The sequence below is a fragment of the Nelumbo lutea genome, chromosome 1, assembly GCF_056320005.1.
Source record: "Nelumbo lutea isolate HS-2025 chromosome 1, American lotus-T2T, whole genome shotgun sequence".
Taxonomy (NCBI): Eukaryota; Viridiplantae; Streptophyta; class Magnoliopsida; order Proteales; family Nelumbonaceae; genus Nelumbo; species Nelumbo lutea.
In genome coordinates this window covers 141,218,630-141,236,057 of record NC_142684.1, presented here as the reverse complement: position 1 = coordinate 141,236,057, position 17,428 = coordinate 141,218,630, and the positions used below count along the sequence as shown (strand labels likewise).

Here is a 17,428-nt window from a genome sequence, read left to right as displayed (position 1 = left end):
TTTTTTTTTTGAGGGGCTTCCAATCTTTTTGCACATCCCTCTCTTTTAATCAATGTAGCATCTAGGAGTGCAAGTTGTGCGGGTTGGGCTGGGTTTATGGTCAACCCAGGCCCTACCCTATGATTTGGGCTTAAGGACTGAGCCGGACCAAGCCCGAGGTCAAGCCCTATCTTCCCAACCCGAGCTCTATATGCATTGTAATTTGAAACACTCGGATTAGGCTTGGGTTGGTCAATGAACCCACTCTCTAAAATTATACATATTTTCATAAATGTGTGTGTGTGTATATATATGTGTGTGTGTGTGTGTGTGTGTGTGGCATATTTTCATAAATGCTATATATATGTAAATATGTATACATATATGTATGTATATATGTAAAAATATATATGTATGTATAAATGTGTATAATCGGACTGGGTTCAGGTTACCTAAGGTCTAGGCCTGGGCCCAGCCCTAAAAATAAAACCTGAATTTTTGCACCCCTAGTAGCATCTTATTATTCTCACTCACTCTCTCCCCCCAAAGAAAGCAATCTCATGGGCTACTGGTTTGCAAATTCTGGGCCAAATTCACGCTAATTTAAAATATAACCTTGCAATAAAAATAAAACATCTAATAATATGTATATATATATATATACAGTTACAATTTGACATGATCAAATTGAAAATCAATTTGTATTTGTAAACCTTGTATTTTCACAAAACATTTGTTTTTTCACTCTTCCCATACTGAACTTTGTATATGATATTTCTGATCTCAGTTTGGGAAGAGTTGAAATACAAATATGTTGAGTGCAAAACTTTGTCGAGAGTATTTCTAAATCTTGCATTTGCACTCTTTCCAAACTGAGTTATAGGCAGCAGACCATAGAAGAAAATTGGACCACTAATCAATGCCAATGAGTTTAATTTTGACTTTTGACCACTTGATTCTGAAATTATTAGGGCAAGTCTAGAGACGATCGATGCAAAGCCAGCACCCTATATATGATCAAGATAATTACCACCGTTGGATTTATTTTAGTAAATCGCCCTCCATATAGCATCATCCAAACCGCATAAGGCATGTTAAAGTTTGATAAAAAAAGGGAATATATATTCCAAATAAGCATTGTGAATGTGATATAAAAAATAGAATCTCTCTCTCCCTCTCTCTCTCTACACAAAAACAGCAAACTTGGAAGTCTGCAATTTGTGTTCGGTCCAGTTGCATTGCATATAAACAAAAAGAAACCAGAAAGCATTTAAAGTTACTTTATGCTTCTAGCAGGAGAGCTTCAGTGACAAATCAAGAAAATGTGCACTTCTACTTGTAGAAGCTTCACCCACCACTACTCCTGTTCTTGATGATGATGTTGCTGCTGACGACGATGAAGATGAAGATCCCTCTGTCTGCTGGGTCGAACACCAATCATTGTTGTTCACCTCCATTTTTCTTCTGTCTCCTCCTCCTCTTTCACTGCACGGGAAGAAATCATACTCCATCACCACTTCCCCTATCACCGTCCTCCCCTTTCTTTGAACTGCCAACACCTTCGCTTCCTGTTCCATCCAAAACCCAAACGAAAACAATAATCTATTATTCTTATTTAGTAATTAATAGATAAATTGGTTAAATTCTTCCATGTACATTTTTAATTTTCAAATAATATGTAAATTTAACCTCGTGGACTTTAGGTCTGTCATGCCTTAATTTCGCTCCTCCTGCTCCGTCACCGACATTTCCTCTTTCTCCATCAAGGTTCCTGTTGCATCCCAGATCTAATCCTAGAAAACCTCTGTCGTCTATCGGCATTACCCATCGATGTCTTCCCGCTCCTCCATACTCCAAGTTGTCGCCATTAGAGTGTTTCTTATACTACAAAGCAGCAGCAACATGTGTCAATCTAACGCGGCTCAATAAACGATAAATTACGTTACAAAAAGCTAACGGGAAACGGGAAACCCTAACAAAATGCTGAGAAGGAGAAACTCTTCACCACCTTGGCCCACAGGTAGGACTGTTCATCGGACAAACCATGCATGGTTTGAATTGAAGAGAGCTCTTTCCGACTCTCGATTGAATGCCCGTTCTGGAACCTCCTTTCATGACTGCCGATCCTTGACCGATCCGCCTCAAACCGCTGGGAGTAATACACAGGTCGTACCCCAGAAGCAACAGAAACTCCGGAAATCCCGCCGTTCCCGATGCTGCACGAGTAATAAGCCAAAGTGTGCGAGCTAAAGAGACTGCTATTCGATCCTGCATAGTTCGTCGGACCAAGACCAGACAACGGGGCTGATATCCCGCTTGGCTGTTGATTGACAAACGGGAAAGAGAACTGGAACTGGGCCTGATCTTTTAAGCTTTGACAGAGAAATGGATCCATCTCCGTCATCATCTTCCATCGCTCTTGCAACCTTAGTCTCTCAAGTTGAGCCACACCCAATCCTCTCTGTGGCGGTTTCTTCTGCGTCGGACCATTTTTGCACTTCCTTCCTCTTTTGTTCATGGTCCCGGGCTGCTTCATCTCCCTCTCTTCAGGAGACTTGTTATCAGGATCTTCATCTCTCTCCCCGTTCCCGTTGGAGGAATTCCATGGCCCAACTGAGATCTCCATGAGAATATCTCAGAAACTGAGTTGCAGAGAGTAAAGAAAGAGATTTTTATACCTCAAGAGGTGGAGGGGGTATCTTTTCAGGGGGAAAGAAGAGAAGATGGCATGCTTTTTGGAGAGGAGGTGCTCTGCTCGGAGAACCAACCAGAACCAGAACCCAGCAGAACGGAATCAGAGAGTGAGAGAATACCGTCAAGATATGGAGGAGCCGCTGGGTTCCCGCTTCCCGGGTTTATTATTTATAGACCACGAGCAACCAAAGGCAAGTAGCCCGTATCCATCTCTCGAATATTAAATTTATTAAATCAATTAATTATATTCCCAGAAGATATAGCCGCACCGCATAGCATGAATGAAATCCAGATCTTGGTATCTCTCTATATAATGCGGTCCCCACCACTACACGTGTCTGAATCTACGTACCTCAGCTGACCCTAAGGACCCTGAAAGAACCTGGCCCCACTTCCGAAACCAAACTGCTGTTATATTAGACAACAAGGAAGTCGCGTGGGACCACAGTGTCCCACTCTCAACAAATACGTACAGGGAAATCATTGATCTCTCTCTTTCATCTGATTTAGACAAGCTGCATACTTCATTTATGAGAGTCTGTGCTGGATGTGATAGATTGGACGGTTACGATCATGTGGTGCAAAGGTGTTGGAACCAATCAAACAGTGCCGAAGGCTGGTCCCACAAAGAATTACTATAATTATAGTCATAAATTTTTGATTCGTCGATATAATATTGGTAAGATTTGCAATCAACACCTTTTTTATGGCAAATACCAATAAGTTTGATTCCATGAACGTCCAAAAAAATTTTAAAAAAAATGGAATTTTAGAATTTCTAGATGAATCCTGATTTAGCATTACTAATTTCTAACATCCTATAAATGATTAGAAAGATTATGAGTATTATAAATATATAATAAAATAGCCATTTTAGTTTCCAATATCTTAGTGTACATTAAGGGGTTGTTTGCCCATGTCATGTGCATGATTTTATTTTAAATCGAATGTCACATCAACAAAATTAATTATATTGTTTTTGTTGATGTCGTAATTGTTTTTTTAACACAGAATCATATACATCCCAAAAAACTTAGTTTTCTTAAACCAATGCATACTAAACTTAGAGCTCATTTGGGAGAACTTAAGTTGATTGAGCTACTTTGAAGAAGCTACTAAAATTAGCTTCATAAAAAGGTGATTGATTAGATATAGGGTTGTATATGGATCAGAGTCGCATCCACATTTGATTATTATGTTAAATTTTCTATAGGATTTGGATTTAATCTATGCCCATTTTGTTGTGTTTAAAATGACTACAAAACTAAAAGGTTTAAAAAAAACCTAATTATTTTAAACTTATATGTATGATAAATGGATATAAATATAAAAATATTAAACTTATTAATTATAATCTTTGTATGTATGTATGTATGTATGTATATATGAATGTATGTATGTATATAATAAAAATTTATTTATTTATTATACTAGGCTTGCGAGCCTCATAAGCCGAGCTTCATTGGTCTCGAGCTCAACTTGGTTAGCAAACGAGCCTATATATTAGGCTTGAGCTCGGTTTAAATCAAGCTGAGCCAAACTTGAATAGCTCATGAAAAGATCGGCTCGTGGCCATCCCTAGGCAAAAGTTTTAGTATTAGCTACCAATCTAATGCAACCCTTCTTTTATCTAAGGTTGAAACCAACAATGTAAAACAAACTCACACTAACTAAGGTATTATTGTATAATTATAATTTTAAATTAATAATTTTTAATATTATTTGAGCTAACAAATGATAATTCTCAAAGGGTTTCTTATTAAGAAGTGTTCACACATGATATATCACTCTTATGGTGATAAAAACCTAAAAGCAAATTTTTCTAATTTTATTGCCTATCCCACTTTAGAGTGGGGAAAAAGATGTAGATATCAATCATGTAATTCATCCACAATTTCCAAACATAAATAATAATAATAATTTTATAAATGTTCGTACTCACACGCTGACGCAAAAAAAAAAAAAAAGACAGGTGAAGATGCTGAGGTACTGATTAACTCATCCGCTTACCCAAAAAGAAAAAAGAAAGGAAAAAGCAAAGAATTACAACAAACAAGCAAGTGAAAGAACATACACGAACCGTATTAATAAAGTTTCTTTTTTCTATGATGATTATATTAATATCATGTATAGGCGCAGGGTTTTGCATAGACGAGGAAGAAGATCTAGCCGCGTGACCAAAACTCAACGCGTTTAGACTTTAGAATGAGATCGATCCGGTAGAGTGAATCCTTGTCTTCTCCACAGCCCCGTCCGCCACGAGGCATACAAACCCCGAGATTCTTGATCAATAGTAAATTGCCACGTAAAAGTATGAATCCTCATCTCACTGCCTTTTTCGCCTTTTTTATCTCCTCTAGATTTCGGGTCCCCGCAGCCTCCGTGCATCGTTTTCGGCCATGTGAATCCAAATTCCAAATTTGAATTGTCTACAAACATTTTTTACTCGTAGCATGTATATACATTCATCCTCATCCAACGGGAGATATGATGAACTGGGTTTTTATTCGCTAATTGGTGGGTCCTTTATCTGGTGGGAAGTGGAAAGCACTGGGCCAACCATAACAGGCCACGTCAGGATGACTTACATGAGCCCGGTTCGTAAGTACGTGGGGGACGTGGTGTGTTGTAATTGGTCCAGTTTCTCAGTTACGAGAGAGAGGGTAGAGTGACAGTCTGACAGAGGAGAGAAGCGATGACTTGGGTTGGGTTGGGGTACGAATTGTGGCGGCTCAGAAATTGAAGTGACGTGGAGGGAGGAATTACAATTCAAACAAACAAAGTCGTTCGTTATGATTTGATTTGTGATTTGTGAAGTGAAGTGGAACAGGTGAAACGAGAGGCAGTTACCGTGTGTTTCTGGTCCATGGCCTTACGGGCAGTTAAAAAGGGTGGATTCTCGATTTCTTTGAAGCAGATGCAGATTCTCTCTGCTTGGAATTGGAATTGAAATGATTGGCTTTACCGTTCGTACCATCTCCAGCAACTCGCAGAGACTCGCCCTGATCCTAACACGCGTTTACAAATTACAATTCGGCACTCTCTCTCTCCCCAAAACATTAAACATCCCTGTTTCCCGTTATAATTACGGGTATGTCCCCGCGATTCGTGATCCCTTTAATTTGATTAATATCCATCTAAAAAACTGCCGTTCGCTTTGGCCAATGGCCGGTAGTGGTGAGTTGTAGCACGCTGACTCGGAGAGATAGAACGTAGTTACTGAGTCATCAGTGGGACGTACAAGCACAAGCACAAGCACAAACACAACACTTGTCTTTAAAACAGATGTGTCCATAATAAGGGGCAGAAACTTGACAATACTAGCCAACACGAGATATTTGAACCGTCTTGCTAGACTGGGTGAAATTTGCTTAGTAGATAAGGGTGTAGTTGTCAATTCAGGGAGGGGAGAAGGGGAGCGATAGTGATATAACGGGAGGACGGTGTGACCATAAGTGGGAGGGAGAGAGGTCTTATATATTAGGCTTTGTTACCTAGGGGCTTGCCAAAAGAGAAGGAGAAATTAGGTTAACTGTTAGCTCTGGCTTTATGCAAATTGTGTGAAAGCATAACCAATTGGTAGCTAGAGGTGAAACAAACACCCTCTTCTTCCTCCGTTTTCAATTCTCATTCCTCCCCTTCATGATGATGGAAACCAGTGATAGAGGGACCACCTATCCACCATGGGAGAGAAAAGAGATACATGACTTGGGTCGTCTGAACTGAGATATGCTTAGCTTAATCCCCCCTATAAAGAAAACCTAGGCTTGGGTGAACCCCAATTGCATTCTATTTGCCAGTCAAGATTACCTACTCCTAAGAGAAATTAGTTTCAATTTATATTACTTTTATTTATGGCGTGAGACACAGCCTTCACAACACTTCTACATCCAATCTATATTGTTTTTAGTTAATTTATACTCCCCAAGTACTGTAAACTAGTGATTTCACCAAGTGGTTAATGTGTTGTTTATGGTCCCCCCCCCCCTCCTTATGGACCACAGATTATTCCATATTATAATGAGTTTATACCTCATGACTTTCCGAAACCCGTTAATTGCGCCGAGAAAAACCGATTGCGATTTAACAAATGATTAAGATCATTCAATTATGCAGACTTTATTGACAGTGGTTCAAAGGTTTTGTATGGCTGAATTAGACCTGTTCATGGGCCAGGCTCGGGCTTAACTTTTGTCAAAATTCTAATGGGTCCGGCCTGAAGCCCAAACCCCAAACAGCATAAAGTTGGGCCCAAAGCCCGGCCCATAAACAGGTCTAGGCTGAATCCCTAAATGGCAGATCTATGATGGTGAAACCAGATTCAAGAGTTATAGTGGGCTGGCTCAAAGACAATAGCAAAACGTCATGGTACAGTAAGAACACATTTAATGAGATAAAGGTCTTAAATCTGCCTTCTCATGCCTGCCAGCCTTGGCACCTCTGATGCATTATCCAAACAAAGAAATAAATAAAGAGAACTTATTTTTGGGAGGTTGGGAACTGATATGAAATGTAATTTAATTAGAATGTAGGGCTTGGGGAAAGTAGCAATCCAAAGTGGGACTGCAAGTCTTCAAGGCAGTTTGCTTATTATAATTCATTTTTTCATTCAATCAATAAAAGCTACCGGTTAAGTATAAAGTAAAATTTAGTCAGACTTTATACATTTGGTTTATTCATCACATGATCAGAATGAGTATCAATGTCTACTAGTAGCCATAAAATTAATTATACCATATGTACAGTGAACTAAGCTGTGTGGCTATTTACAAATCTGAATGGTTTTGATTTCAACATTTTATTAAATTGAAATCGTTCAAAATAAAAAAATCTCGTTCTCCAATCTTGGGATTTCCAAAACCTTGTGAAATCAAATGCATTCTGATTCCTAAATATTCCCTTGATTCAGTAACCTAAATTTGTGAAGGTTTACAAATATCTAGAAGTTCGATTTTACTTTTGTAGCCAAGCCACTATCACGATCACCCAGCTGTACTTATGATGTTTGCTGATGTAATGTGAAACTTGCTTGAGAAAAAGCTTTTAATTCACGTTAAAGAACCCAATTGTGTTTCCTTCAGGTTCAGGTGGTTTCAGTTTCTTAAATTGACAGATTCTGGAATCAAGTGTGGGCCCCGTTTTCTTTAAATTGCACCCATAAAATCATCCAAGTTGGTAAACATCATTTCAGATCATTAAAGACCTATCCCATATAAATTTGGCTTGTTGAATGGGGATCATTTCAAATTGCACTGGCATTCATGTTTCCATTTTTTTTCTTTTGCTTGGTTCAAATTATTTTTAACAAGCTTACAATAACATGATGCATGAATTAAAAAAAGAAAAAGAAAAGAGTCATTCTCTTTCTTAATTTGATGATCAAATTTTCAAGAGGAGAGAAGAAGACTCAGCTAGCTAGCTAGGGCTCTGAAATAAATTGCTTCATTCAATTTCCTCCCTATAAACTGAGAAAAGTTTTATATGCTGAAGTTAAAAATGACAATATCATTATGAAGGGGTATTGTTGTACACTAATAGTCAATGAACAAAAGTAGTTTTACCTATCAAAACTAAATAAATGAAATAGCTTCTTACTATACTCACATTACTCCCCTACTCTGACATATGTTTTTCCATTCTATTTTACTCAACACCAGTTGAGTCCTTTATGTGCCTTTCTAATAACCAAAATTCTAAAACAGAAATTATTCCATAATCAAAATTATCCACCAACAAAAGTTTTAACAATAATAGGAATGATAGCACAACCTAGTTAAGACAAAATTTAGGAGTATCGAAGATAATAATATTAGTAAATAAGTGGCCAAACAGTCATGATGTTCACTTTCTGTGTAAGGTGTTATATTTTCTTATTTTGACAAAAAAAAAGAATTTTCTTATCGAATATCAATTTTCACTGATTTTATTTCTTATAAAATAATAAAACAATTCTGGAACATTTAACTATCCATGGTATATGCAGTTCATTAATGGGATTAATGAAGAGAGCCATGAAGGTAAAAGTGCAACCTTTCACCCAAAAATGTACGTGTGCCAAGTTCCTGTTCCACTGAATTGGTAGAGGCAAAAATGTCAAACCCTGTTGCACTTTCTTTGACCTTAATATGGAGAATGATATGTCTTTTTGTTTTTCTTTCTCTCAGCTAGGTGGATTATTGCAGATGCAAATAGACAACGACAGCATCTTAAATTAGTAAATCTATCGGACATCTTTTCTATAAATAAGCATAGCCCTTATTAATTAGTGAGATAAGAAAAATCATATATGACAAATAAAAATCAAGAAAAAGAAAAAAACATTTATGGGAATTGAATAAATGTTGACTATAGCCACAGTTTATTTACCTTAGCACTGTGTTGCAAATGTCACACGTAAGCTTATTCTACAAGGATAAGGGATTCATAAGGTGACAAAATGGATTGATGGCGAAAAAATGACATTAAATCAGAAACATAAGTACATATTTATAGATACAGAGGTGAACCCACTTGTATTGCCATATCAGCTTTATTCAGCTACAACTGTTTTGATTTTCTTGATTCTTAGGATTTTTTAGAATTCTTGGATAGTTTTAATACTCCCTCTCAAGTTGGAGCATAGATAATGCCCAATTTGTCTTGTAGAAAAATAAACTGGTCAGCACCTAAGGCCTTTGTCAAGATGTCAGCAAGTTGGTCCTTGGTGGAGAGATGATAGAGTCAAATGTCTTTGTGCTGGACGTGTTCTTAGACAAAATGACAGGCGATGCCAATGTGCTTTGTGTGCTCATGGAAGACTGGGTTAGTGGCTAGGTGGATTTCCGCTTGGATGCCACAAAAGATTTGTGTAGGCTGTAATAGAGGTAGTTTAAGATCATTGAAGACACGTCAGAGCCAAAGGACTTCACTTGTGGCCACAGCCGTGGCTCGATATTCAGCTTCGACTGAAGAGCGTGATACAGTCATTTGTTTCTTTGTCTTCCAGGATAAAGGAGAATTTCGAAGCATTGTGATATAGCCAGTCACAGATCGCTGTGTATTCGAACAAGAAGCCCAGTCAGAGTCACAATATACTTGGAAGTTAAAGTTCATTGTGGATAGGAAAGTAAATACCCTAGCCAGGATTAGTCTTGAGATACCGAAATACACACCGTGCTGCAACCATGTGTTCTTCTGTAGGTGAACTGAGTGATTGAGTTAACACATGGACTGTATAACTGAGCTCGAGCCTAGTAATAGTGAGGTAGACTAGGCGTCCAACTAGACATCAGTACTGAGCTTGGTCATTGAGAAGTTGACTCTCTGAGTTGTCAAAATGGCGTTGTTGTTCCATAGGATGAGAAATTGGTTTACAGTCAAACATATTAGCTTTTGTTAATATATCCATAGCATACTTATGTTGGCAAACAAAAATGCCGGAATTGGATTTGGTGATACCAAGGCTGAGGAAGTATTGCAATGGACCCAAGTCTTTTAGATAGAAACAACTATCCAGGTATGTTTTAAGCTTTGCTATACGATTTGGATCATCCCCTATAATTACAATATCATCAACAGAGACCAGTATAGCAATGAAACTATTTTGTTGGGAGGAAGTGAATAGTGAATAATCAACATTTGACTAAGAAAATCCTATCTTCTTTAGGGCAGAGGTAAACTTTTCAAACCAGCATCTGGATGCTTGCTTAAAACCATACAAGGACTTATGGAGTCTGAACACTTTGTTCTTTGATGTAGGGGGAAAGCCGGGTGGTAGTGTCATATAGACCTGTTGATGTAAATCACCGTGTAAAAATGCATTATTGATGTCTAGTTGGTGGAGTTCCCATCCACGAACTGCGGCAATGGCAAGTATACATCTGAATGTAACCAACTTGGCCACCGGAGCATAAGTATCATGATAATCATGGCCTTCTACTTGAGTATAACCATGAGCCACTAATCGATCATTGTAACGGTCAATGGAACCATCAGCCCGAAATTTTAGTTTGTATACCCATTTTGACTCAATAGCCCGTTTACCAGGAGGAAGGTCAACTATTGAACAAGTATGATTGCACTTGAGGGTGGAAAGTTAATCTTGCATGGCTAGTTGCCAATTAGGGTCATAGACAGCTTGTGTTTATGTTTTGGGCTCAATGAGATTGGTCAACTCTGTAGTAGGTCCATAGCAAATATAATCCTTGAAATGGTTGGGTAACCTATGAGCATGGAGAGGCCATGTATTTGTATGGGTGGGTGCAGTAGAGGTAAGAGGCTCAGATGGAGCAGTTGTGGTTGGTGATGTCGTAGTGGGAGTGCCAATTGGTATGTTTGGGGCACAAGGGATGGTCTCATATCCATTGGTGAATGTGTCCATTGTATTTGGAACATGTTCAAAGAGTGTGGTCTCATAAAATGTTACTGAGAAACAAATATGCCGCCAGTGGCTAAGTTATATACTTTGTACCCCTTTTTTCCATAGGGATATCCCACAAACACATATTTGGAAAAGCATGCGAAGCAAATTTATCTTTAGGAAGTGGTCATTCTTGGGCATAACAAAGGCAGCCAAAAACTCATTGATGGCTATAATTGGGTGTTTTTCCAACCAAGACTTCATATGGTGCTTTTCCATGAAGTGGTATGGATGGTAAGTAGTTGATTAAGTATGTGACTGTAAGCACATATTCTCCCCAGAATTCTAAGGGAGGTGATGCTTGGAACCGAAGAGCCCTAGCCACCTCAAGAAGGTGTTGATGTTTCCTTTCAACAATACCATTCTATTGGGGGGGGGGGGGGACCCACACAAGATGTTTGATAGACAACTCCATTAGTTAGATAAATTTGTTGCATAGGCCCCGAGCAAAATTCTTTTCCATTATCAATCCATATAGTGCGGACCATTCCAGAAAATCGGGTGTGCACCATGTTGCAAATGGAGATCAATATTTGACAAGTCTCAGACTTACATTTCATGAGGAATAGCCATGTGCATCTACTATTGTCATCTACTATTGTTAAGAAATACCTTGCTCTTGAATGAGAAACTGTGTGATATGCACCCCAAATATCAACATGGATTAGGCCAAATGGAGTATGCACTCGTGAAAAGCTTATTGGAAATGGTACTCTAGTGTGCTTAGCACATTCACAAATGTAACACACATCTGAAGTGGTAGAAGAGAAACATCCTGCAAACAAAATGGACAATTGCTGGGTAGATGCACGTTCTAGTCGATTGTGTCATGTGTTGTAGCTATCAACATCATTTAATGAATTATTTATTAGAGAAAGGTGAGTCCTTCAGCAATATACGCCATGGAAGAGCTCCCCTTCACTAATAGTCTTCTTCAAAGCTCGGTCCTGTATAAGACAGTGAGTGTAGGAAAACAGAACAACACAATCCAATTATGTTGTTAGCTTTCCAACGCTCAACAAGTTATGTTTTAGTGCAGGAACATAAAGGACATTCTTATGTACAACTCTAGGAGTCAGAAGTGCTTCTCCTTTATGCGTGGCCACGATAATAGAGCCATCAAGCATAGAGACAAATGTAGGAATGTGCAAGGGTACTATATACGATAATAAAGATATATTCGAAGTCATGTGATCTAAAACTCCACTATCAAGGATCTAGGCATTGCGCATTTGTGCATTAAAGGAGAAAGAAATCTTACCGGACATAGTGGCTATAGTAGTGACTTGAGATTGCTCGTTTTCCAATAGATGCAAGAGTTGAGCATATTGGTCATGTGTGAGATTCATAGGTGTCGTCTGAGCATCAAGGATTAGTCTGTGCACAAGCAGATAGTGAAGCATGGAGAGTTGCGCATTTGGGTGTACGACGCTCCCATCCTTCTGGCTATCCTATGAGCTTATAACAACGCTCCTTAGAATGTCCATGTCATTTACAGTTCTCATATTTTTGTTTGGGACAAGATGCAGGTCGTGGTGTGGAAGCATGGAGAGTTGTGCAGCTTCTTGGAATGTCGAGCTCTTTTGTGACATTGTGATTTGGTGTCTTTCCTCTTGAATAACTAGTGCATAGGCTTTGTTGATGCTTGGAAGTGACTGAGGTATTGAGGCCAGCTCTAGTTCTTCCCCTCTTATAAAAGAAAGCTCTAGCCTTCCTACTAAAGAAAGCTCCAGCACTCTTACCAAAGAGAGCGCTAGATCTCCTAACAAAGAAGGCTCTAGTATTTCTGCCAAAGAAGGAACAACTACTATATAGAGGACTCTTACCAAAGAGAGATCAGTTAGAGCAAAAAGGAAATTCTCTTCTTAGCAAGTTTCCTACTGAAGACCTTTCCTTATTTATCTGTTTCTATTCTTGTAATTATTTCTAATTTATTCTTTATTATTTCTATATAAATATTCATCCATGTATCATTATTCATCATAGTGAAATTCAACCCATTCTTTAAATCTTTATCTTTCAAGCTTTAACTTGGTATCAGAGCCATGGCCTACAACACCCCCATTGTTTCCGAGATAATGAGCTCGAGCTCAAACTCTTCCTAGAATTCTTCCCAACCAATGAACATCAGTTCTATTCCTAATATTTCGCATTATCTGATAATCAAACTCAATGGCAAAAATTTTCTTCTCTAGAAAGCTCAATTTCTTCCAGTACTTTGAGCCCACAAGTTGATGGGGCTCATTGATGGACTGGCCAAGCCTCCCTTAGAAGTGATTTCAGATCCTGTTGATAGCAGTAAGAGAACTCTGAACCTAGAATTTTCCACTTGGATGCAGTTAGATCAATTGGTCCTAAGTTGGCTTGTAGCTTCTTTAACTGAAGGAGTCCTATCACAAGTCGTTGAACTTTCTACAACCGCTGAAGTTTGGAATGCTTTGGAGAAATCTTTCTCTTCTCATGCTCGATCCAGGGTACTTCAACTCAGACATCAACTTCAAAACTTCAAGAAAGGAAACTTGTCCATCAACAATTATGTTCAAAAAGCCAAAACAATTGCATATAATCTTTTTGCAGTCTCAGAACCAGTAGTAAAAGCATATATGGTTTTATACATCCTATCCGGCTTGGGTAGTGAGTATGAATCCCTTGTTATATCTATTACAAATTGAATTGATGCAAATAAGCTCAATATTAGTGATGTTCTTGGGTTACTTTTGAGTCATGAAGCATGACTTTTACAGCACAATTTTTCTAGTGAAAATCCTAATGCAAATCTTGCAATTAATAATAATAAAAATTCGACTAACAGTTTTCAGCCCAACCATAATTCTTACAGTCAAGGCAGGGATGGCAACAATTGTGGCAGAGGTAGGGGGCGTGGTGGTCAGCCCTCAGGCCGTTAATAAGGTCGTGGAAAAGGAAATAGTATTATTTGTTAGCTTTGTAACAAACTAGGCCATGGAGCACTGAATTGTTACAAAAGATTTGATCTCTCGTATTAGGGAGAAAACACTACGCATCTTACAGATCCTACAACCTTTCAGAGTGACATCTCACACAATGGCTCTATGTTTGGAATCGGATTTGACTCAATCTAGTATCAGAATAGTGGCACCATTCATCACATGATACTATATGCTGATAATCTACAAGTCTAGGCTGAATACCAAGGTTCTGATCAAGTCAATATTGGTAATGGAACATGTTTGACTATAAATAATATAAGGTTGACGTCTCTAGTTTGCAAACATAAGCAGTTTGCCTTGAAGAATATCTTTCATGTCCCTTCTCTTACTAAAAATTTGCTATCTGTAAGTAGATTTACCAAGGATAATAATATGATTTTTGAATTTCATCCGTATTTCTTTATCTTGTAGGACCATATGCGGAGAGTTTTACTCTGACGACCCAGTAGAGACAGACTCTATCAGTTTCCTAGAGCAATTCAGCACAAGATAAAGAACTCAACAACTCTTGTAGGCGAGAAAACTTCTGTGGCAGAATGGCATCAACGACTTGGTCATGCATCTCTCCGAGTTGTGAAAAATATTATTTCTAAGTTTGGTTTACCTTATTCTATATCTTTCAGTTGTCCTTTTGTGTGTGAAGCTTGCCAAATGGGTAAAACCCATCGTTTAAGTCTACCATTTTCAACTACTACTTTTTCTGCACCTCTTGAACTAGTTTTTTCTGATGTATGGGGACCTGCCCCAACTTTGTCCAATAAGGGCTTCAAATACTATGTTCTATTTATGGATGCATATTCTCAATTTTCATGAATTTTTCCTCTTGAAATGAAGTCAGATGTGTTAAATGCTTTTATTAACTTTAAGAATCATGTGAAAAATATTTTCTCTACAAAAATTTAAATGTTTCAGAGTGATTGGGGTGGTGAATTTCACAATCTCTCTCGTTATCTTGATAATGCTGGTATTCTTCATTGCCTTAGTTGTCCTCATACGCATGAGCAGAATGGTAGTGTTGAGTGAAAACATTGGCATGTTATTGAGTCCACATTGTCTCTACTGGTATCCTCCTCTCTCCCTCAGTCCTTTTTGGGTAGATGCTGCTAAAACTACGGTCTTCCTCATCAATCGACTGCCAACTCCAGGCCTTGGTAATCTCTCTCCTTATAAGAAATTATTTGGAAAGCCTCTTGATTATTCTATGCTAAAGGTTTTTGGTTGTAAGTGTTACCCTCTTCTTCGGCCTTATAATGTACACAAGATAGATTTTTGTTTTGTTCCCTATATCTTTGTTGGCTATAGCAATAATCACAAAGGGTACCATTGTTACAATCCTACTACCAGCAATGAGATAATTGTGAGACATGTTGTATTTGATGAGCACTCCTTTCCCGGATCAGCACAGTCATCGCTGCCTTCCATCCCTGTTACCCCTACTGGAGTTTTTCTTCCTTCTTTGGGCACCGTTAGTGGTGACACGTGCCCAACTTCTGTGGCTCTTGAGGTATCCTCTTCTCCTCTACCATCTATATCTGTTACTAATGAGGCATTTGCTACTTCCTCCTCTAAGCCAAAACAGGAAGTTTCTCTCAATGTTGATTCCCTTCCAGTTCCTGTGCACCCGCCTTATTTAGGAACTGTTGGACACAATTCCTATTGTAGACCTTCCAGAGCGTAGTCATAAAATGATGACAAGGTCTATGACATCTAGGTCGGCTCAAGCATTAACTGCCACTCGTAATCCTCTCCTAGTTGCTTTACTACATAATGTTCATACTCATGAGGAGGAACCCTCCTCCTACGGACAGGCTTCCAAGTCTCCTCACTAGTGGGCTGCCGAATTTCATGCCTTGCTTCAGAATGGTACTTGGGAATTGGTTCCCTATGATGCTTCTATGAATGTGGTTGGCTCCAAGTGGGTTTTCAAAATCAAATGGCACCCTGACGGTTCCATTGATCGCTACAAAGCCCGTCTTGTTGCATAAGGCTTCACTCTGGTTCCGGGCGTCAACTTTGAAGGAAATGACAGATCCATCGTATGGACGCCCAAAGATTGTGGAATAAGGGGCGAATTTCAAAAATTTTTCTCTCCCTTCAATTGGGAATCACATTCCCTATTTAGAAAATCATATTTTCAATGATCATTTTTGAACCATAAACTGAACCAGATCTGAACCAAAAAGGAGTAGGAGAGGATTATACCTGATACGGAGAAATAGTATCCCCCAACGAAGGTGTTCACACCCAAGGAATGATCCAAAGAGTGCTCCCAATGAAGATGGCACGGTTCACGATGGAACAGAATCAACAGTGTTCTTCTCCAAGAACTCTGTCCTTCGCAAGAATCAATAGGATGGCACGTGAGCACAACTTACTATCAATTCTTTCTCAAAGAACTGATGTCAAGATCGAATCTTGACTTCTCCCACAATTGGAGATCGAACTAGCAAATAGGGCGGCAAGAACAGGGAGGCGGCAAGAAAGATTTCTGCAGGGATGCTTAATTCTTCCTTCTTGATTTTAGCACTGAAGAGGATCTGAATGTGTGTGTCTTCTAAAGGATGTCGCCCCCTTATTCTTTTGTTAACATAAAAGATCAGCTCCTAATCCAATTAGGAGTTGCTTATCCAAATCATATTTGGATCAGCCTTCTCTTTAGGTGATAAGGATAAACCCTTATCTTATCTAAAGATTAGATCAGCTTTCTCCTAATCTCATTAGGAGGTTTCTAAATCTGAATCACATTCAGATTTGGACTCTCTGAGTGGATAGGGTCAAGACCCTATCTTATCTACTATTCCATCTCAGAATTCACCCCATAATTAACAAATTAAATAGCCCAGTTCGCATTAAGCTTATGTGCTCACTTAACCTTCCTAACTGTTACCTAGTTGGTGGCGTGGCACCCAAGCATTGATCTACACATTAGCCATATGGGTTCGGCCCAGCCTTTGTTACAAGGCCTGGCCGAATACACTGTTATGGATAGTGCACCCCTTGAAATCCATCAAATGGGCTCTATGGGCCCAACACTTACCCTAAGTAGTCATTGGGCCAAACCACATTGTAACACCCAGGGACTGTGGGCAGATGCAAGATTAGCCCATCAGGAATTATTCTTAACGGTCTTACACATAACCTCTCAGCCCATAATGATCATACACTGCCCGATAAGAGAGGACCTCTCCCTCGGCTGCAAGGAACAATATTGCACCCTCTACTTATATGGATCCCGGGAATTAAAACCTTATTGCAAATATTTTAGAAACCATAACATATATACTTTTATATCTCATATAAAATATATGTTGCAAAACAAATCTCAACGATTGAAATCGGCTGCCGGCAGTCTTGGTTTCCATCAGTGAGAGTGCATCCCTGACCATTA

General features: G+C 38.8%; 1 protein-coding gene across 1 annotated transcript; it reads right to left on the bottom strand.

Annotated features, from left to right (window-relative positions):
* Positions 1 to 1,079: 1,079 nt before the first annotated feature.
* LOC148877986 (uncharacterized) lies at positions 1,080 to 2,904 on the bottom strand. Its single transcript, XM_088965184.1, has 3 exons — positions 1,988 to 2,904; positions 1,669 to 1,863; positions 1,080 to 1,547 (listed from the first exon to the last, which is right to left on the bottom strand). The coding sequence occupies exons 1-3, from the start codon at positions 2,603 to 2,605 to the stop codon at positions 1,269 to 1,271; spliced, it is 1,092 nt and encodes a 363-aa protein (XP_088821310.1). The 5' UTR covers positions 2,606 to 2,904; the 3' UTR covers positions 1,080 to 1,268.
* Between the last annotated feature and the right edge of the window lie 14,524 nt (positions 2,905 to 17,428).